Raw genomic sequence first — 21,467 nt, 5'->3', positions numbered from 1 at the left:
CAAATCCTCCCAAATGTTAAGAGCACAAAGACTCCTGGGCCTTGTTCGAGCCTTATTCGTTTTGACAGAAGGAGCTTCAGATCCCATACAGAAGTAAAAAGTCCTAGCTGGAGACATTTACATATACTGTACAGTATCTCTTGAAGTCCTTGCAAACACATGAATCAGGTCTGGCCCAATAGGTGTCAAATATAATTCTTCACACTAAAGCTATTTCAAGAAAACTTTTAAAAGGGGATTGAGAATATTTTTCTTTGAAAGTGTCAGTAATGGAATCTGATAATAAAGAGCTCCTTTTCCTTGGAGGATAAGGCTTTGATCCTGTGTACCTGGGAGTAGGTCCCACTGAACTGAACAAGGATTACTTTTTAGCAGACGCATATATTTATTCATTTATTTATTAACAGGTAACTGTTAGGTGGATTTGTAGCTGGTTGACTGGCTGAACCCAAAGAGTACTCATTAATAGTTCCTTGTCATTCTGGGGGAAAGTGGCAGGTGGGGAGCTATTTTTTCTAGAAAAAGAGGTGCTGGAACTCACCATGAATGCCTCCCTTGTTCTCTTATAATGGCAATAGTGCCCACCTGAGAGGTGCTGTAACTAAGTTTATATTTCTGCTTTGGGTTGTACCCAATGTTAGTCCTACTCATGTGAGTTGTTGTTGTTGTTGTTGTTTAGTCGTTTAGTCGTGTCCGACTCTTCATGACCCCATGGACCAGAGCACGCCAGGCACTCCTGTCTTCTACTGCCTCCCACAGTTTGGTCAGACTCATGTTCGTAGCTTCGAGAACACTGTCAAACCATCTCATCCTCTGTCGTCCCCTTCTCCTTGTGCCCTCCATCTTTCCCAACATCAGGGTCTTTTCCAGGGAGTCTTCTCTTCTCATGAGGTGGCCAAAGTATTGGAGCCTCAGCTTCAGGATCTGTCCTTCCAGTGAGCACTCAGGGCTGTGAATAGGCCTATTTAAATTAACGGACATGATAAATTTATCACCCTTAATTTCAATAGGGCTATTCAGAGTAGAATTTAGTCAGCTACAACCCATCGTTTTTATACTGTACCCACATCACCCCCACATTAACCCCTAGAGCCTCCCCTTCCTAGGATTCTTATGAGACACTACAAATCCTCCAATGGGGACTATAAGATGACAGCCTTACATTTTTTATGTATATAGGAAGACATGGTGTACACTGTAGATTGAGATTTTTTGAAATATTAAGCCACTTAGAAATGCTTTTAATTAAATAAATAAATAGTCATGCACCCCATTGCTTTTGCTGAAATGAGACACATTCTTTTTTTATATAGCTAGATCTTATCACTTCTATAATTTTTTTTGGCAAAGCTGCTCCATTTTTATTATAGTTAGGATGGCGTGGTTTTCCTTTTTTTTAATGTTCCTTATAAAACATAATGGATTAAATTTAATTTAATTTAGATATTTGCAGCAATAAACTTTAACGGGGAGATCTCACCATGTTTACAAGATATGCAAATGAAACACATTTATACCAATTAATCCCCTCAAGAGTAAGCACTGCATTTTTCCGTTCCCCATACTTCACTCCAGCATTTCTAGATGGGAGAGTGGAAAGACTGTTCAAAGCACCTGAGAGTCCCAAATGATATATTTTTGTAGACCAGCAATCCCTGACTTTGTGTCTTCCAGGTGATTAGTGGACTACAACTCCCATCATCCCTGTCTATTGGCCATGCTGACTGGGGCTGATGTAAGTTGTAGTTCCACAACTCTGAAGGGTACCAGGCTGGGGACAGCTGTTGTAGACTGACATCAACCTTTCATGGATCTATGAGTGAAGGTCCCCAATAGGACTACTATAATTATCAAGGGCAATGGCGAAACTCTTATCTTTTCCCCAAAGAGAAACATAAGCTCTATTCATGCTTTCAAAATGATACTTGAAGGCATAAACTAGGATGTGGGAGTGGGTGTACTTTCTACACTGAGCAAGCCAATGTCTTCAGGCTGGTCTGATCCACTTATGTAAAGATGGTCATTCATTGGCCTAGTAAAGGATTGACTGACCAGGTGTTCTGTGGTGATTTCAGCCAGTCTAGGAGCAGGGCTGTCTTCAGCATACCTGGCGCCCTGGTGTGGCGGATCCCTCTGGCGCCCCCCCTGCCCCGTTTCCCAGCGCGGCGGGCGGGCGCAGCGCCGTGGCTCGTAGCCTGGAGGCGCGCAGGAAGGTATGGGTGGGGCGTCCCAGGTGAGCATGGCAGCGGCGCCTCCTGGCCGGAGATTGGCCAGGGGTGGTGGAGGTGGGCGGCAGGTGCCCATCTCGCTTAGGAGCCGCCGCCCGACAGAGGGGGTTCCTCGCTGCCGGCGCTTGCCGAGGGGTGCCTCTCCAGCAGCCATCGAGGAAGTCAGGGCGGGTCTGGAAAGGCCCAAGGCAGGCCCTGGACAAACTAGGAGAGCAGCCGCTATCGCTGCCCATCCAGGCCCGATGTTTGGTGGTCCTGGCGGCCGCTGGCCTTCCTGGTCCCACCACAAGATAGCCTTTTTTAGGATGTAGCGGGAAAAGATGTTCAAGGGTGCCAGGGCTTCTCCGCCATAGGTGCGGGCCGCCCCCTGTTGTGACGCCCCTGCGCGCGGCGGAGGCGGCCCCAGGCCCATGCGCCTCCGGAGAGCAGCCTGAAGCCGCCAAAAGCTGAGAGGTGCGCCTGGGGCCACCTCCGCCACGCCTCCCTGCGGGCGCAGCGGCTACCCCTGGTGACCTGGCGCCCTGGTGCGCCCGCGCCACTGGACCCGGGCCTAGAGACGGCTCTGTCTAGGAGGTGAAAGACCAGGATTCAAATCCCAACTCAGCTGGGATGCTTACTGAGTGAGCAGTCATTGCCTCTCGGGAGAAGAATTTGGGGGCTCAGAAGTTTGCTTCTCCTTTGAGATGGGGTTTTACGAGCTACTGAAGATTGTATTTGTCCTCAGATAACTCTTCTCTGGCCCCTAGAACTCTTCCTAAGACAAACTTCTTGCTGGCTCTGCTTTATACCCCAAGTGTGAATGCCTGGCTAGAATGTGTCTCTAAACTCCATTAATGTTTCTTGCTTGACTGAATGGCAGCATAGAGAGGAGCATGTCAAGCATGTGTAGAAACTAGCCGACTGTACAAAGGTCTAACAATTGCTCCACCCACCACTGGCACGTGGGACTGGAAGGTTGTCGAGAAGGGAATGAAAAAAATTCTCCAACCCTGAGATCACCCTGGATCCCAAAACTGGGTGCTGAAGCCAAGCACATTGTAATTGCAGCTTTCAATCCTGGTCCAGCTCATGATGGGCTGCTGGTTCACTTTTAGGACCAAAAAAATAAATAAACCTCTCTCTTTTTTGGTTCCTAAAATTGCGACTAAACCGTTCTCAATTAATTTGAACAATGGGACCAACCAGCAATTTCATTTCTGTCCCTATTGCTCCCTGGGCTTGATGGGCTGCAGTAAGATTCCTTTCCCCCATCCCCCATTCTGGGTGAAATACCGTGCGGGTGACCTTTTAAATAAATCAAGGAAATGTTCCTGTTAATGGGTGCTCTTTTACAACAGTCCCTTCCGGATCCCCTTTCTAATACTCTTCAAATGTAATCTGTATTAGCCTACAGCATACAGTCCTGCAGAAGAGATAATAAAACATGTATTTTTCGATAAATATTTGTGGGGAAATAGCACGGTCACAAAAGCCTGTGGGAGCTGAATAGCTCCCTTTTCATTCTCACTTTTTTTCTGGTTCGTGGAGCATGCCTGTGCATTCTGAATAACTCAACAAACGCCAAGTTGATAGCGCCAGATAACTTCCCTGCTGCACCGAAATTTACGTGAGCTGAGCATCCAATGCAAATGCTTTCATTGTGGACCCCAATTATTGGAAGCCACAGTTCTGGTAGAAATACAGAATAGGAAATCAGTTCCCAAGTCTTGCAGCCAGCAAGAAACTGTATTTGAGCTGCGGAATTGCAAGATTAGAATCTTTTATGCAGGGAGGACAGTTCCCCCAAATCTCACCAATTACAGCGAACAAGTTTATTTTCCTTGCTGTTTTGTTACCAGTGAGTACTCCATAATGATATTTATGAAAACATGATCACCCGAGTTTTTTTTAATGCTTGCTGTCTTTGGGGTGCCATTTTGATTCTTTCCATTGGACAAAACTATTTTCACTGATGAGAGAATGGGTTGGCAGCACAATATAGCTCCTCTTGTGACATCCTTAGAGCAGGGGGTTGGGAAAGTGTGGCCCTCCATCTGGGTTCCACTGCCACCATGGCCAGTGCTTAGGGGATATGAGAGCTGTCCTTCCCCCAAAGAGTATCTGAAGGGCCACAGATTCCTCGCTCCTGCTTCAGAACAGGCCTGGGGAACTTTCAGCCTGCAATCCAGTCTTGGCCCTCCAGGAGATCCAGTCTGGCCCACAAAGCCATTCACACACACCCCCAACCATGTCTACCTGTCAATCAGCGGATGACACTTATGCCATCAGCTGGTGGGAGAGGAGAAAGAAGCGCTTTGCCAGCCCCAAGTGCTGTGCTTCCCAAAGTGGCTGTTGGCCAGTTGGGAACTCTGCTTAAGGGATTTTGACAGGTGGGTGGGGGCAAACCATCTGTCCAGGTTTGCCCATGGGGCACAACCAGGTAAAGATATCAACTCCCTTCTCCCCGCCCCCACAAGTCAGAAAGTCCCCCCCACCCTTGTTGTGGAAGAAATAAATATTGTTTTGTGCATGTAACGTGTTTAACAGGGCATCATAATGTTTAATACGTTGTGAAATTGTAGCCATTAATTCTACAGCTGGCACATATATTAACCCAACCCCAAATAATTGTACACTTATTAAACTTCAATGGCACTTATAATAATGCGGCTCTTCCCAGATAAGAAGGAAGCCATGTAAAATTGAACAAGAAACATGACGAGGGTCTAGTCGCTTGTTGAGTAATTTAATTGAGCAATGCATCTGGCTGCTAATGGTGTTGCAGGCCCATTAGATTGATACGTTGCAAAGTGATGACATTTTCTGCAGCAAGTTAATTCCTACAGCGATGATCCTTACAATCCAAAGGAGCCATTATTGGTTTCTTGTTGCATAAAATTCATTTGCAGGGGGTTGCTTGATCTCCAGATAAATAAGTTGGTTAAACGGTTAGCAGAGCGGTTGGGTTGGGGACAAGAGGGTAGCTAATTATGTAAATAGATTAGGTCATTGATGTTTCATTTCTAGATGATCTTTCCCACTTGGTTTCATCTATAAATATAGGGTGATATAGTATGGTATTGACTACTCTATTCATCTTGCGGAGTATTTTACATTTCTGCTCAAATTGGCAGGCTGCACTTGGAAAGCGAGCTCTCCAGACATCTCACCATGCTTTCAGGCCTGCCAAGAAGATCTGCAAACGGAAAGCAGGCATCTGTGCTTTTAAATACCAGTGTGGCAGGGGAAACAGTTCTTTGCCTGCCTTTAGTGTCATAAAGCTGTATATGCTTTCTAGACTACGCAGGTAGGGAAGCTCCGTCCTGCCTCAGTGTTAGCTGGAGCAGCACACGGCAAATTTTGCAGCAAGGAAAGTCTCACTGGTAAACAGAAGGGATGCAAATCAACTGGCATGAAGTGGTAACCCAGGGGGTTCCCAGGCTTTGGGGGCACATGGGCACATTTGCAAACCAGAGAAATTGTGACAGGCACCTCACACAATCAGGCTGCTATCGAGCACCCCCAGCAAATGGTTCCTTTCAGCAATAGAATTCTTCTTTCAAACTTAGCTTCAGATCTCATCCACAATATACATTTAAAGCACTATGATAAAACTATAAACAGTCATGGCTTCCCCACAAAGAATCCTGGGGGCTGCAGTTGGCTAAGGGTTCTGAGAGTCGTTAGGAGACCTCTATTCCCCTCTCAGAGTTACAGTTCCCAACATGGTTTAGCTATCCTCCTTCTCAGGAAACTCCGTGGATTGTACTTTGGTAAGGGGGTCTTCTAGCAACTCTCAGCATGTGTAAGAAACTACAACTCCCAGGATTCTGTGGCGGAAGCCATGACAGCTGACGTGGCATAGTAGTAGTATGTTATATTAGGAGAACTTCCTTGCAATACTGTGTGCATGAAAGTGTAAATATTAGGAGAAAGGCACTCTAAAGTGCTGGTGAACTTTCAGCAAGCTGATGCTGAAATGTAGCAAACTGAACTTAAGCCTGGAAAAATAAGGCAGCGAGAGAAACTGAAATGGGCAGTTTTGCACGTCCCTAACTGTGGATATGTTGCAATAGCTGTTCCACTGAAAATACCTGAGAATCATTGCCTTGTGAGATCTGATGTAAGTATATGCAGCAATGGGACATGTGGTTTGTTTGGGGGGGGGCATATTCAGTGGGCCAGCAGCTGCAGTAGCACTTTTCCTTTTGCATCAACCAATTTCATTGCCATTCCCCTCCTGCTTTCCCAGGCAAGCATTGCGTGTTTAAATCCTTTCTCCCTGATCATCATATTTTTAACTCTCTCCGGTGCCGTCTGCGAAATGACCCACAAAAGGCATTTAACAATCTCCTCTCTGCGTGGAGGTTACAGTAAACATTTTAATCAATGGCAGGATTAAATGAATGCTGATTGGGCAATTTCCAGTCCCTGCTGCCCATGCGATAAGACTTTATTAATAATACGACATAGTGGTCCTTCGTGGCAGATCATTTCAGACAAAGATGTGAGCTTCTTGCAGGGTAGGGCAAGTTTCAGAACTCAGGAGGTGGCTTAGGCACCGATCCCTTGCATGGCTCTGTCTTGCAGCTTCTCGAGTAGGAGCCTGGCTTTACTGCTGGAGGAACCAGTAAATTTGCAATGCCTTTTATCAAGATCATGGGTATTAGTGGCAAAATTGGGGGGGGGGGGCTGCAGAGAAATGCTTTGGCATGTAATGTTACTATTCAGTGTTCCAGGCTGCCAACCAGACCATTTTTCTACATTAATCTATGACATTTTCTTTTAATCCTCTCAAAATATGTATTTAAAAAGTGTATTTTGATAAATTCAAATGCCAAGACCCACAATGCAATATTTGGAGAAGTGTGAACTCCAGTACGTTGCTGTGTTCCAATCTGCACATTTGTCTGAATAGGTCACTTTGTATGGGAATTTGAAAAGATAACAGTCCTCCAGCTTTCTTAGCTTCGGTTTTGACAGAGGGGAGCTCTCAGAGGAGAGTATTGGCATATGACTTTAAGGCATGGGCAGGATGATGCAAGAGCTACTAGCCATGGTGGCTATGTTCTGCCTCCACTGGTAAGGTAAAGAGACCCCTGACCATTAGGTCTAGCCGTGACCGACTCTGGGGTTGCGGCGCTCATCTCACGTTATTGGCCGAGGGAGCCGGCGCACAGCTTCCGGGTCATGTGGCCAGCATGACAAAGCCGCTTCTGGCGAACCAGAGCAGCACACGGAAACGCCGTTTACCTTCCCGCTGTAGCAGTACCTATTTATCTACTTGCACCTTGACGTGCTTTCAAACTGCTAGGTTGGCAGGAGCAGGGACCGAGCAACGGGAGCTCACCCCGTTGCGGGGATTTGAACTGCCGACCTTCTGATGGGCAAGCCCTAGGCTCTGTGGTTTAACCCACAACGCCACCCGCATCCAGTCCCAAAAGGTACCAGTCACTGCTGTCTGCTGTTACACTCAGCACTTTCTAGTAGGCTTCTCATGGGCATCTCATTGGCACAGGACAATGGGCATCCAATTGGCCACAGTGAGAACAGGACACTGGGCTAGATAAGCCTTTGGCCTGATCCAGCAGGGCTCTTCCTATGTTCACATGTTCAGCCATTTTTATGCCCTTCTTACGAGCTTCCGGGTGCATCAGGTTGGTGCATCAAGCTGGCTTGACTACTACCAAAAATATAGCAAGCCAATTCTCATGTTCTAGTTCTGTGCATATGGGGATGTTGAGAAGGAACAGACTGGATCCAGAGCAGCAGGCCAGCAAGGAACAGCAAGCTTTCTTAAGCCGCCTTGTACCATTGGCCCATCTAACTCAAAACTGCACACCTTGACCAGTGTTGGCTCTCCAGAGCTTCAGGCAGGGCTCATTGCTGGTCCTATATGGAGATGCTGGGACATTTTGCTTGCAAACTGCCACTGAGCTACAGATTTTTATTGGGCCGGGTGCTGTTTAAACTTGACACTCTACCTGCCACTGCTTCTTCTCCTTTGCAGATGCCAGGAGGAGTGCCCTGTTGGGACGTTCGGCTTTCAGTGCATGCAGAAATGCAACTGCGAGAACCGAGCCAAGTGCTACCACATCAACGGGGCCTGCCTGTGCGACCCAGGCTTCAAAGGGATCCATTGCCAGGAGCGGATGTGCCCCGAGAGATATTATGGGCTGAAATGCAACAAGCGGTGTCCTTGCCATGTTCCAAACACAGTCAGGTATGTGCATCATGTCTCTTGCTAGCTGTGAGAGTGACAGCTAAGAAGCAAGAAAGCTTCTTTTGGGAAGAGAGTGGGAAGGAAAAGCTGGAAGAGTGGTTTTTTTCCCCTGGGCAAGTCCATTGACTCCATCTCCAGCACGGAGCAACTCCTGAACTTGGTACAAGCAGTGAAGCATGTTTGTTGAATGTGGGCAGTGGAAGGGCCCATTGCTGGGCTGAGGAACAAAATGAGGAATTGGCAGTATCTGTGGTGTCCAGATCCTGAACATCAGAGAAGATAATGGGTGAAAGTGTTTTAAAAGTTGATTTGTAAGCTGTCTCATAACACGGAGTTCTTTGTATGGCTTGCATTCTTCTTCTTCTTTTTCTTCTTCTTCTTCTTCTTCTTCTTCTTCTTCTTCTTCTTCTTCTTCTTCTTCTTCTTCTTCTTCTTCTTCTTCTTCCCTGCCCATCTGACTGGGTTTCCTCAGCCATTCTGGGCAGCTTCCAACACATATAAAAACATAATAAAACATCAAACATCAAAACCTTCCTGATACAGGGAAGCTAACCAAAACATACATTAAAAGCATAACTTCCAAATTAAATAAATGCTACAAAAACAGAGCACACAGATTAAAGCCACAGGTTTGAAAACTGAGAAGTAGACTGCGCAAGTGTTATTTTTAAAAAAGAAAACTTGGCTGAACAGAGGTGTCTTCGCCTTGGGATAAAAGGACTACAAGAATGGTGCCAGGCAAGCTTCCTTGGGAAGGCTGTTCCATAACTCTCTCCTTGCTGGCTACTCTGTAGAAGTAACTTGGTAGTCTTGACTCTGTTGGTCTCTTCTTTTGCTATGGCTCCTAGCAGTGCTATTTTCTAGAAAAAGAGGTGCCGGAACTCACCATGAACTCACTCTCGTTCTCTTAGAATGGCAATAGCACCCACCTGAGAAGTGCCAGAACTGAGTTCCCCTGAGTTCCTGCTGAAAAACAGTCCTGGCTCCAGGGTCATCAACTTTCTGGGAAAATACAGTGATCGCTAGACGAACGCCTCGCACAAAGAAAAACTCGCGAGACGAAAGCGTTTTGTGAGTTTTTTGGAGACTCGTAAGACGAAGTTTCCTATGGAGAGCGGCCGTCTGGTTGGGAGTGTGAATGGCGAATGGAGTGTGAACGGCTGCTGGGGAAGGAGGGAGGGAGCGGGCAGAAGTTTCCATTGTTGCCCTGCCCGCGCCACTCCCTTACTCACTCATCGGTGCCCGCGAATCACTGGCTGCCCGCTGCCACAATCACCGAGTAGGACGGCATGGCTGCGCGGAGATGCGCGAACAGGAGAGCGGCCGTCATTGAGCAGAGCGCGGGCTGCCAAAGCGCTCCATCCGCCCCCGTCCTGTCCAGTCCCACTGGCCGTCTGGTTGGGCGCAAATGGCTGCTGGGGAAGGAGGGAGGGAGCCTCTCCCTGGCCCTCCTCCTGCTTCCCCCTTCCCAGAGCCTTAAAAACTTCCAGAGCAGCCGTGGCGGGTGAGTCGGCGCCTTTTTTGTGCTTCCCCCCCCCATAGGAATGCATTAATTAAATTTCAATGCATTCCTATGGGAAACCGTGCTTCACAAGACGAAATTATCGCAACACGAAACGACTCGTGGAACGAATTAATTTCGTCTTGTGAGGTACCACTGTATTAAGGTTTTTGCATAGTGCAAAAGAACCAACATGGCAGGCTGTAAGTCTTCTAAACAAACAAACAAACAAACAAACAAACTGTAGTGTTGTATGCACCAGAGCTTGGACTTCAGAGCTCATTCCATCACAAACTCTGTATCAGCTCTCATGTGAGACTAATATTGTTCTGCTTGAATACTTAGCATTTATATAAAAGTATTAATATTGGTGCCAAACCACTATAGAATCAATACTGTGTCTTTGGCCTTTCTCCCCATTTAAAGTCATCTGATTAAAGTCATCTGATAAGACTGCCATCTAGATGAATGGAAACTGAGCTTGTCAAAGCAAAACTTTAAATTTAATGGGGGAAATGTCCCTCTGAACATTTACTCTCCCAGGAGAATATTTGCACCTTGCACTGCTTCTGATCTGGCCAGGTTGCTTCTTCGCCTTGGTTTTCTTTCCCCCCATCCCATCTGTTTGTACTGTCTTCAAGCATTCTTGTCTCCAGATGGTATCTGCTCCTCTTAATAAATGAGTCTAGTCTCTCCCCGTTGATAAAAATCTGTCATTCTACTTGGTCTTATCTCAACCACGGTGGAACAAACGAGATAGCGGCAGGCAGAGATCCGTAGATGTTATTTTCATTCATTCCATTGGCATTTCAGCTTTTGACTTTCCAAGCAACTCTTCAGCAGCTTGTCAAAGTTTCAAGACAAAGGGGGCATCTAAGCTGAGAAAGGGGAGCTCACGTTCTTTGAAAACAGCCTTGTGGCTATTAAAATGTAGGAACTTAATTAAGTTTTATACCGCCCTTCATCTGAAGATCTAAGGGCGATTTACAGCATAAAAATGCAAAATAAAAACACAAAATGCATAATAAAAACAAGAACAAAACCAATCCATAAGCCCCCCAACTCCCACATGTGTTCAGTTCCATCCATGAAATTGTACTAGCATTCCCACCTAAGTTCTCTTCCTTAAATTATGTACAGCCAGTTCCCAGGGTTCTGACACATTCTAGCCATCATGGCACCCTCCAAATGCTCTTGCACAACAACTTCCATTGGGGGTCTTGAACGCTGTATCCAAGAATACGATTCCTGGATCAGGATAGCTTGAGCATAATGGATCATGCATTGGTAACTTCACAGCTGGGTTATTGCAATGCACTCTGTGTGGGGATAGCCTTGGGGTTGGTCCGGAGGCTGCAGCTGATGCAGAACATGGCAGCTAGGTTGTTTGTGGGGGCAAACTACCACCAGTGTATATCACCTTGCTTGCCGGAGTTGCATTGGCTGCCAATCTGTTACGGGACAAAGTTCAATTTGTTGATGCTAACGCAAAAGTCCTTATGCAGCTTGGGACCGGGTTGCTTAAGAGACTGCCTTACCCCTTCCACGCCCAATAGATTGCTGCAGTCTGTGGGAGACTTTCTCCTGTAAGTTCCAAAGACAGAAACTCACTATCTGCACTTTCCAGAAACAGTTGAAGACATTTTTGTTCTGAGAGGCTTTCCCAGCACATAAATGGGTCTTTGCCAGGCATGTCTTATTTTAAACATACTTGCTGTTTTTGTGTTTTTGCTGTTTTTAATTATCTTATGCGCAAATCACCTTGAGACAGTGGTTTAGAAGACGATTAATAAATACTGGTACATCATCAACAACAACAACAGCAACTGTTTCATTGCTTTCAGATGGTGGTTTACAACAGGCATCCCCAAACTTTGGCCCTCCAGATGTTTTGGACTACAATTCCCATCATCCCTAACCACTGGTCCTGTTAGCTAGGGATCATGGGAGTTGTAGACCAAAACATCTGGAGGGCCGCAGTTTGGGGATGCCTGGTTTAGAATGTGATTAATAAATCAATAGTAATAGTAATAGAAATAGTAATAACAGTAATAGTAATCATAATAATAAACAACTGGAGGGCACTACATCGGCTGCCCCTGCCCTGTTTGGTGTGGCCAAACAATATAGGATCAAGATCCACAGCATGGCTTTCAGTAACTCTCCTGCTATATCAGTGATAGGTAGATGTTGGAATAAAGGCAAAGCAAAGCAAAGGGAAGGTTGCACTAAGTAAATAGCACATGAAATCACAAACATATATCTTCCTGGGAAGCGAGTTTGTGCAGGGGAGAGTGAGAAACAAAAGACATGGGGATATCACCAGACATATACGGTAGTGTTGAAATGGGAGAGGGACCCTCGGCCTGTTTCTGAATGCAATCAGTTTGCTTTAACTCCATTTTCCTTGCAGTTTGCATCTCTTGCAGCCCTTGTTTTGGTTGGGACATATCTTTTACAATTCACAAAGTGTTCATATTTCATGAGGAGATGGGGGGGACCTACCCCTCTTTTTTAATATATAAAAGACTCCACCTTGCGGTTGAAATGCTTACCGGATGCCGTATTTTTCAATTGAATTGTAACAGGCCAATTCAGATTGCTGGGAACATATATTAGTTTTGAAAGATTTAATTTAGCTTTCCGATGCAAAGCTGGTTGGAAATGTACAGTTCTGCACGCCAGGAGGAAAAACGGAAAACGAGGGAAACTAAACTAATTCTGTGCTGCTTAGTTTTCTGTTCCCATTACCTGAAGATTAATAGATGCAGAGGTGGGGGGTGGTTTTTTGCAGTTCCAGCTTTTTTTATTACTTTTTCATCTAAATGTTAAGAGGTGTGAACCGAGCAGCATATAATTCCAAGGAGTGCTTTGTCAAGCGGAAACCTGGTGATTTTTTTTATTAAGCTGATGAATTGTTTTAATTAGTTACCAGAATCCTCTGAAGAAGCACACGACAGCTACAGAACTTGGCAATTTTTAGTCACAACATTATGCACTAATCGCTTCTGCTGATAACAAAACAAAGGCGGTGAGGGAGGGAGGGGAAATTAGGAAAGCCAAATAAATGTTTATTTCTGAGGATTCCACATTGTACTTCTGTCCCAGATTGTCAAGGAGGGTCTCTTCCAACAGAGAGGGTGTGGGCAAGGCTGTCTGTTTGCATAAAGCAAGGGTGGAGAATTTCAGACCCAGAGAAGGGATGCGGCCCTTCAGGTTTGTCTATCAGGCCCTCAGGAAGCTTACTTAGGTTGAAGCCTGCCACCAGCCCTGCTCTGCACCCTCTTTCAGTACTTTTGCCTGACTGAAATGTGTATTTGGACTTCATCTTCGTGCCTCTTGCTTGTCTCGATGGAGATATGGACAGGATATAGAAACCTCTGGATTCTTCATGACTGTAATGTAGTCATGAAGTCCAAAACTAAAAGCCACACCCATTGCCCAGCCATCCTTTTTTCTTGGCATGTGGCCTCTAGAAGTCTGCCTGAGATGGAATGTGGCCCTCAGGCTGAAAAGGTTCCTTACTGCTGATATAAAGGATGTGCACATAGTATACCCTCCGGTGAAAATAGGGACATCCTATTCCAATAATGATAATTTGACTATTTATACCTCTGAGTGGGTTGCCCCAGCCACTCTGGGCTGATTCCAACATATATGCAAAACATAATAAAACATTAAACATTAAAAAAAAAACCCACCGCTATACAGGGCTGCCTTCAGATGGCTTGGGGGTTGGATAACTCCATACCCTCCAACAGAAAATAGGGACGTCCTAAGGAAAAACGGGATAATCAGGGATCAGATAAGAAACTGGGAAAAGCTTCTGTAAATCCGGAACTGTTCCTGGAAAATAGGAACACTTGGAGGGTCTGATACTGTATAGGGATTACCTGGTAGAGCCACTATCTCCTACCCAGGCCCCTACTTCTCTGACCGCTTTATCTATGCTGCTTTTGTAGTCACTGCTTGTGTCTGCCCAGCCTTCGGCTCTCCTGTGTGCAAAGCACAATGGTCTCTTGCCCTCCATTTCCAGCCAATAGTACAGAGACCCTCTTACCCCTCCCCTCACTCCCTCAACAGTGTCTGAGGTTTTGTCCAGCCAAAGTGGCCTTTCACTTCCACTGTGGAAACAGTCAGCACTCTGTTGTGGGCAGATATCCTCTCATCTCCCACATAGCAGAAATGTTTGTGAGCATTCTGTGGCATCAGACAAGCTCAACTACTGGCTGTAGGGGATTTGGTGTTGGGAATGCAGATAAGAGGCGTCTCGAGAGTGTGTGTGTTTCACTCAGTTATCTGTGCCCCGAAATGATGCGGTTTAATAATCAGATGCCTTTTCTTTCCCCTTCCCACTGGTGCTTCTCATTAATACCTGTCTCTCCTCTTGTCAGCTGTCACCCTCTGTCTGGAGAATGCAACTGCAAAGCCGGCTGGGCAGGACTCTACTGCAATGACACCTGTCCTCCGGGATACTATGGTGAAAGCTGCCAGCTTGCCTGCCGCTGCCAGAATGGAGCAGATTGTGATAGTATTACAGGGAAGTGCTCCTGTGGCCCAGGATATATGGTAAGCCCTAGGGGTGCACATTTCGATTAAGTGATCAGAACACTGGAGAATTTCCCCCTGATATTGTCAATATTGTTTATTCTAGCTCAGAGTTCTATCTGAGCCCCTTTGGAAGGAGAGGGCGATAAATACGGAAAGCTAGTAATGGCAGGAGCAACTGTAGAAGCAGCCTTATACTATTGGTCCCTCTAACTTAGTATTGTCTACACTGGCTGGCAGCAGCTCTCCAGCATTTCAGACCTGCCTGGAAATGCCAGGGATGAGCTAGAGACCTTCTGCATGCAAAGCAGATGCTCTGCCACTGAGCTGTGGCCTTTCCTTGTGGCGTATTTCAAGACATAGGAATCGTAACTTATACCAAGTCAAAGCATTGGTCCATCTAGCTCAGCATTGTCAGCACTGACTGGCAGCAGCTTTACAGGGCTTCAAAGAGACATCCTGGAAATACCAATGACTTTCTGCCACTGAGCTGCAGCCTTTCCCCCAAAGCTCTGCTTGTGTTTTCTATGTTTGTCTGTTGCTGTTTTAAATCAGTAATCAGTATTTTTACTTACATATTGCCATCCGACTCTAGGGAGACAATGGAGGAGTGCCTCTTTGGGGGTCAGGTTAGACTGTTGGATGGTTGCAGCACCTGCTGTGGCTGTAGAGACCGATGCAGGAGAGACATGTCTTGTTGCAGCCGGGGCAGATGAAGGCGTCCAGTTGTGCTGCTGCAGATGCACCATGGCATTTCTTCTCTCTGCGCTCTGCCCAGTGGTCATTCCTCCTCTGATCATCTGATCACTGCTTTGGTTACTTGAAATGACAGCAATAATAGAAATAAAGGAGAAGGGTTTTTAACTGAAATTAGAACAAAAACTTGAAAACGTTTTTTGGGGAAACACAAATATGTTGTGCATGGGGTATAATAATTATTGGGGAGGAAAGAGGTTTCTGATTATTAAATTTAATTGTGCTGTCACATCTGTGGGACCTGTGCAAACTTTCTGGATCTCTGGTCTCCTGTTTTCAATCAAAGGAGATAGAAGAAGATGGAAACTGGGTGGGAAGGACAATGTGTGTTTTTTGGAGGTATATAATTTTTTGTGGTTGTTAGCTGGGCAAGGAGTGAGCTCACTGGGTCACAGCACATAATGTTCCTTTGGGGGGGGGGAGGCAATGTTGTTTTAGTGAAAGCATTCCAGCCACCCTATATGCCATTGAACATGTGCAAGGGTACCCCTCCATATATATGTTGCTCCCTCTTGAGATACCAGTTCTAGGGGGTTCCGCTACCCACTTCTCAGCAGCATCAGGTGGCAATCCCATAATGCTGGTTGCCTAGCAACTTAGACTGCACATCAAATCTAAGCCACGTGCATCACTGGGCCGGAACATAACCAAGCACCAACTGAACAACTGGGCCGGAACATAACCAAGCACCAACTGAACAAATGAGAATGATTGTCTGCTGCTTAAGATCTTTCCCAGAACCACAAATTACATTTCAGCTCCAATACACCAGGTGTAAGAGAAGCTTCTCCACATACTCCAGGTGTAAGAGAAGCTTCTCCAGGAAGGAGAGCTGTCAGAAGAATCTGACTACCAAGGAGTGGGACCAATGTTTGCTTTTATTGTGCCTGTCCCATTTCTTTACTGTTCATTTTTAAGTGGGGGCGTGGCCCACAGGGTGGTGACATGCTGCAGGACATTTTCAGTGGTGGCCCCTCAGCTGCAGAACTCCTTCTTGATGGAGATCCAGTTGTCCCCCATGCATGTTATTTTAGATGGCTGCTTAAGACCTTTGGTTCAGGCCTTTGGCACATGTCTAGATGGGAGATTCGCCTATCTTTTGCCCACCGTATTGCATTTTATTGTTCTTCTGTATTGTTGCTTTTATGCTATTTTTTCCCCGGATTAGCTGCCTTGGGCTCTATTTGGGAGGTGGGATATGAGAATCAAATAACAGCAACAATAACAACTTGTTATATGAAAAGTGGAGGGAAGGGCATGGATGTTCGAAGCTGACACACACATACTCTGCCGCCTAAGCTGCCCATGCTCCACCACTTCAGCCATTTGTCTGTATTACCAGGATCACTTCTGGTATCTAGATGGCATGCGGGAAAGGAGATGGGGTGATGTGATCAGCTGCTAGGAGGGGAGGTATGGTGGAACCATTTCCCTTCTCGTGTTAAATGTACGTGCTGCTCATAGGACCTCCCACTTTGGTTCTTTTTGCATATGTTTATCAGATAGTAAAAAGAAAAAATAACAACACGTTTCTTTCAAAGCAACATTCTTGAAAAGGTTGATTAGGCTCTTCTGGCCCATTTTGAAAATAACGTTTCATCTCCCACTAAAGAGCTTTCTCCGCACTGACATTTAAACAGCTTGGTTATTGAAGATAGCACCATAATCACTGGAGCATATTTAGGCATTAGTATCATTGCTCTCTCATAATATACAATAATCTCTGGCAATTAGTCCAGGAGGGGTTGTTAAGCCTGGGAATTGCTAATTTATTGTGGTGGAAGTGTGTTTGTCATGCATATGATGAGTTAGAACACAAGACATCATCTTACACAGAGTTACTGAGCTGTCAGGAACTGCTAACTCTCAGAGCTAGAATTAGCCACGGCCTCTGAGTCAGAGGAGCCCCCGAACATTTCCCATGACCAGGGGAGGACAGAGGGAAACCTCGAGTTTATTCCCCAGGATAGTGTGCCACCCAGGGAACAGGTGGAATTGGGGAACATTAAGGGCCCTGAGTGCACTCATCTGACAACTCTGCATCTCCCCACAGCCACCACCATGTCTTCAAGAACAATTGATGGCAATGAGCCCCAAAATGAAGTTCAGTCTCAAGGGCAGCACAAGGCATCCCATCCCAGAGATGGGCCACAAGCATGGTTGGGATTAGGGCTCCATAACTACACTAGGAAGGATAGGGCAGCCAGGCTGAGTTCTTGAACCCTAGGCTGTTGCCTGAAAGCCACTGTTGCAGCAGCTGCCATAGGCCTACTCCTAGCCTAACAGTCTTGGTTCATAGTTTGGTTCATAAAAGGCAACACCCCAAACAAGACAATGGAAGCAGGCTCAAGACTGCCCAAACCAGCTTTGCGCTGGATCAATGTCAGGACTTGGTTGGAGCCCAGGAAGCTGCATCAGAGCACCTGAGCACATCAGGACCATGGACAGCAATCTTGTAGCTGGGAGCAAGTTGTCTCAGCACTGGCTTTCTGCAACTACCAGAGCTTTATATACTGGACTTGGATGACCCAGACTTGAATTACCACCTTTTGGTTGATGCAGACCTGCTAGTTAAAGTGTCAGTGTCCTTTGCAGCCATTGGCTTCTCCTAGATGGTGTGCTTTTGGCAGTGAAGACTTGATCTGCAGAGCTTTCTTGATCCACTGAAATATCAGAGTCCATAGGCCAAGGGACAGGGAGCTATGTGCAGAATCTGGTGCTGGTAGGTCTACACAGGATAGAGAGGGGAAGGGGATTCATCTCCTCTTTTGAGGTACTACTGATTGGAGACTCTGAGGCTGATAGCTCAGAGCTCAGGACCACTGTACCAACAATCTGCTGGACAGCTCCCCTGGCTACGGTGATTGGAACAAGACATGATTGCTGCAAATAATAATAATAATAATCAAGAAAAACATGTAAATATTACAGAAGACTCAAAGTGTTGGCTCCCAAAAATGGTTGCTTTTCATTACCATTTTTCGAAAGTCATCCCACTGCTAAACTTGTAATAATCCCCATTGATTGCAGTGGGTTTGCAATCCCAAATGCCCATGCGTCACTTTCCAGCATCCTGGAAAAGGGCATGGGTGAGTGGCCAGCTGGAATCCTGAACAGGAGCACTCTGTGCCACAACATTTTGTTGCAGGTCCCACTTGTGAGAGCCTACCAGTCCAATCCTTTTATATCCCATCAGCAGGATGAAATGGTGCAATCCACTCTATCACCTTGTTCTGCTGCATGTATGGGCTTGCACCTTTCAGCTGAAATCAACACACCTCTCAGCCCAAATCCTCAAAGTATTTATTGCCTTTCCTTCAGCTTTCCCAGTTAGGTTCTTGCTCTTCATCTTCTGTGTTTCTAGTATTTGAAAATAGCTGCCCAGCCCCACTGAGCTGTTTCCCCCGCAGTAGCAGTTGGCTTGGGGCAGCAACATGCACTTAACCTCACAACAGTTGCATCACTGCTACTTACTGTCAGCATCCAGAAGGGGTCAAGAGGCCAGCTGGCTAGCCCCCCAGCTGGATCATGCCCTTCCAGCCAACATGCTGGACAATCCCCCAATCTCTGGTGTGACATATACCAGCGACCCAGACTTCAAAAGTTTGAGTACACTATATTAGCAGAGTGCGCTGCATGAACAGAAGCAGCATGAGGAGGCTTGTGAAAGCATAATAACAAGCGGATTTATTAAGCATAAATCAGGACAAAGAAAACATGTCTCTCCTTCGTCTGCTCAGAGAGAGTCTCAAAAGTGAAAGCTATACACAAACGGAAGTTCCCAGCAATCTGTGCTGGTATGTAAACAGACATATGACACGCAACAGTTCCATGTGTACACTAAAGGTGGAATGGAATTTCCCAACACTTGCTGGGAAGGAGAAGAGGAGGGATGAGGCTGTGGGGAGGTTGGCACAGTTCAACACAATGCATTTGCATCATGCCAACCTCCGTGGCACCTCCACCTTTTCTTTCCTGATAAGTATCCGTAACTTGTTTATCCCAAGCTCAGGAGAGCATCACTGCTCCACCACAGTCTGCTATGGCTTTTTCCATAGAAATAGAGTGTTTGCTTTCTTCCTTCTCTAATCGTGGTGTGTTATCCAAGAGGCTGCCAACATTTCAGTGGCCATGACATGGAACTGTCAAAAAAATAAAATAATGAGAGAGAAATAAAATTATCAGGTGCCGTGCAGCAGGCTGACCTGAAAGAGGATCTTGTTTGACCATTTCACGAAGCACCTCTCGGAGTGTGTGGGAGTTTATAAAAGGCGATAGCACAGAGGGGTGGCCTTGAGCATTTAATATCCTGGGTAACTATCTACAAAAGGGTCATCGCCCCAACGTATGACCAAGCAGAGTTGGATTCTGCTGCCAGCAAAGCCAAGACAACTGTGAATGGCACAAAGAGCAAAGAGGGGTGGGAGGGCAATGCTGCCTTTTTGTTTAACAGGCCAGGATCTATTTTAAAATAGAGGAAGGTGAAGAAGATGCAGCTGTGAGGAGGGGAAAGTGATTACCTACAAGCAGATTTGCACCTTTATCAAACACACACAGCCTTCTGTGCAGATCCTTCCTTTGTTTCCTGACCAAAGCATTTAGGGTGAAATGGGGTTCTTAATAGGCACAAATATGCCTTCAGAAGAGGCATTTGGAGAGTAAGAGAAAAACATCCCTGGTCTCCGGGTGGCTGTGCATTCCTAAGTGTGCCTGAGCTGAGTTTAGCAATGAGAGGTCAGGAAGTTCAAATGCTTCTTTTCTTTAATTTTGCCCTTGCCAGGTAAAGTTCAGGTTTATGCTGAAATGAGGTCAGAATCTGCCTTCCTGCTAGAATAAATTCCAATTATTTTCCCATTGTACTTTTTAAACAGGGAGGGTGCAGCATCTTTTGACTGCCATAATTGAGGGGGGGAGAGAGAGTGAGAGAGCAGCCTCTGCATGACAATGGGGGTCACCTGTAATTCAATTCAGAAGTTTAGATTTTAAAAACAACAGCCCCTGATAAACATTCTGGAAGACTTTGGGAAGGGCCATAGCTCAGGGGTAGAGACTTGACCTTGCAAGCAGAAGGTCCAGGTAGGGTTGGGGGAGAATGCTGCCTGAAACCCTGGTTTCCTGCTGCCAGTCAGTGTAGACAAAACTGAGCTCAGTTGACTGGTAGGCTGGCTACGTATAAGGCAGCTTCCTCTATTAATGATGTTACTTGGGTTTCAATCCCACAGACCTATTATATAGCCTTGGGAAAGTCTTTAGTCTGGTTATACATGGCATAAACCTTGGCTCATGGTTAGGGAGGAGAAAGCGTAACCACAAGCCCTGGCTTGGACAACATGCTAAGCAAAACTCTGACTTAGCTCAGTGCAGGGGGGGGCGGGGAGGACCAGGGAGAAAAGCAGCAGCTCTCTCTGGGAACCCACACATTCATGAGCTCCCAGTACACCATAAGTTAAATTTATGTGTTGTGCAAACCAGACCCTTATAACTCAGCCTCAGCTCCCTGCACTGATAAAAGGGGAGTTGAGTGCCTCCTTGCCTTAGTAATGAAGTTAAAAGCAGTCAAAATTTCTCAAGAGCTTTTAAGAACTAAACGTACATTTTTTCTTAAATAAGGAATACTTGAAAGAGTGTCTCTACACATATCTGCTAGCTCTGTAACTGAGATTGCTGCTGTGCAGTGGGTTAGGGGTAGACCTTTGTGGCGCCACCAACAGGGGCTGCTCAGCTGGCTGCAACCTCTGAGAGGACTTTCCCTGTTGTGGTGGAACTCTGTAGAACCTCTTAGCCCTGAAACTGCATTCAGGCACCTTCAGTGTGGAGTTTTCAGTGTCAACTGAAAATGCATCTGGGACATCTTGATCACAAGATGTGTGTTGTCTTGTCCAAAGTTCATAGTAGCTGGCATAAGTTTTCAAATTTTGGAAGCAGGAGATTCCAAGTATACCAAGCAGATCAGCATTAACTGAGGTGCTGAAGAACAAGTTGGATGCTGTGTAAGGAGCATCTCAGTTTTTCACTATTTATTTATTTATTTATTTATTAAAAAAACATTTATATAAATTGCTTAATGATAGTTAGCCTGGTAGATGATTGACAGCCAGTGCATACTGGTACTGGCTGTAACATTCTGCACCAGCTGCAGCTTCCAGACCAATCCCAAGGGAGGCCCCACATAGCCTATGTTACAGGAGTTCAGCCATGAGGTTACCATGGCACAAATCACTGTGACCAAGCT

General features: G+C 45.9%; 1 protein-coding gene across 3 annotated transcripts in view; it reads left to right on the top strand.

Annotated features, from left to right (window-relative positions):
- Positions 1–21,467, top strand: part of MEGF11 (multiple EGF like domains 11) — a 247,160-nt gene that overhangs the window by 135,422 nt on the left and 90,271 nt on the right. For all 3 annotated transcript variants that reach the window (XM_060282925.1, XM_060282926.1, XM_035131062.2), the window contains exons 7-8: positions 8,218–8,430; positions 14,326–14,500. In XM_060282925.1, coding sequence (XP_060138908.1) covers positions 8,218–8,430; positions 14,326–14,500 — 388 coding nt within the window. The remainder of the gene's footprint in view (positions 1–8,217; positions 8,431–14,325; positions 14,501–21,467) is intronic.

Source organism: Zootoca vivipara, chromosome 14 (assembly GCF_963506605.1).
Source record: "Zootoca vivipara chromosome 14, rZooViv1.1, whole genome shotgun sequence".
Classification (NCBI taxonomy): domain Eukaryota; kingdom Metazoa; phylum Chordata; class Lepidosauria; order Squamata; family Lacertidae; genus Zootoca; species Zootoca vivipara.
The sequence above is the reverse complement of the archived record's forward strand: the minus strand, read 5'-3'. Positions and strand labels throughout refer to the sequence as shown.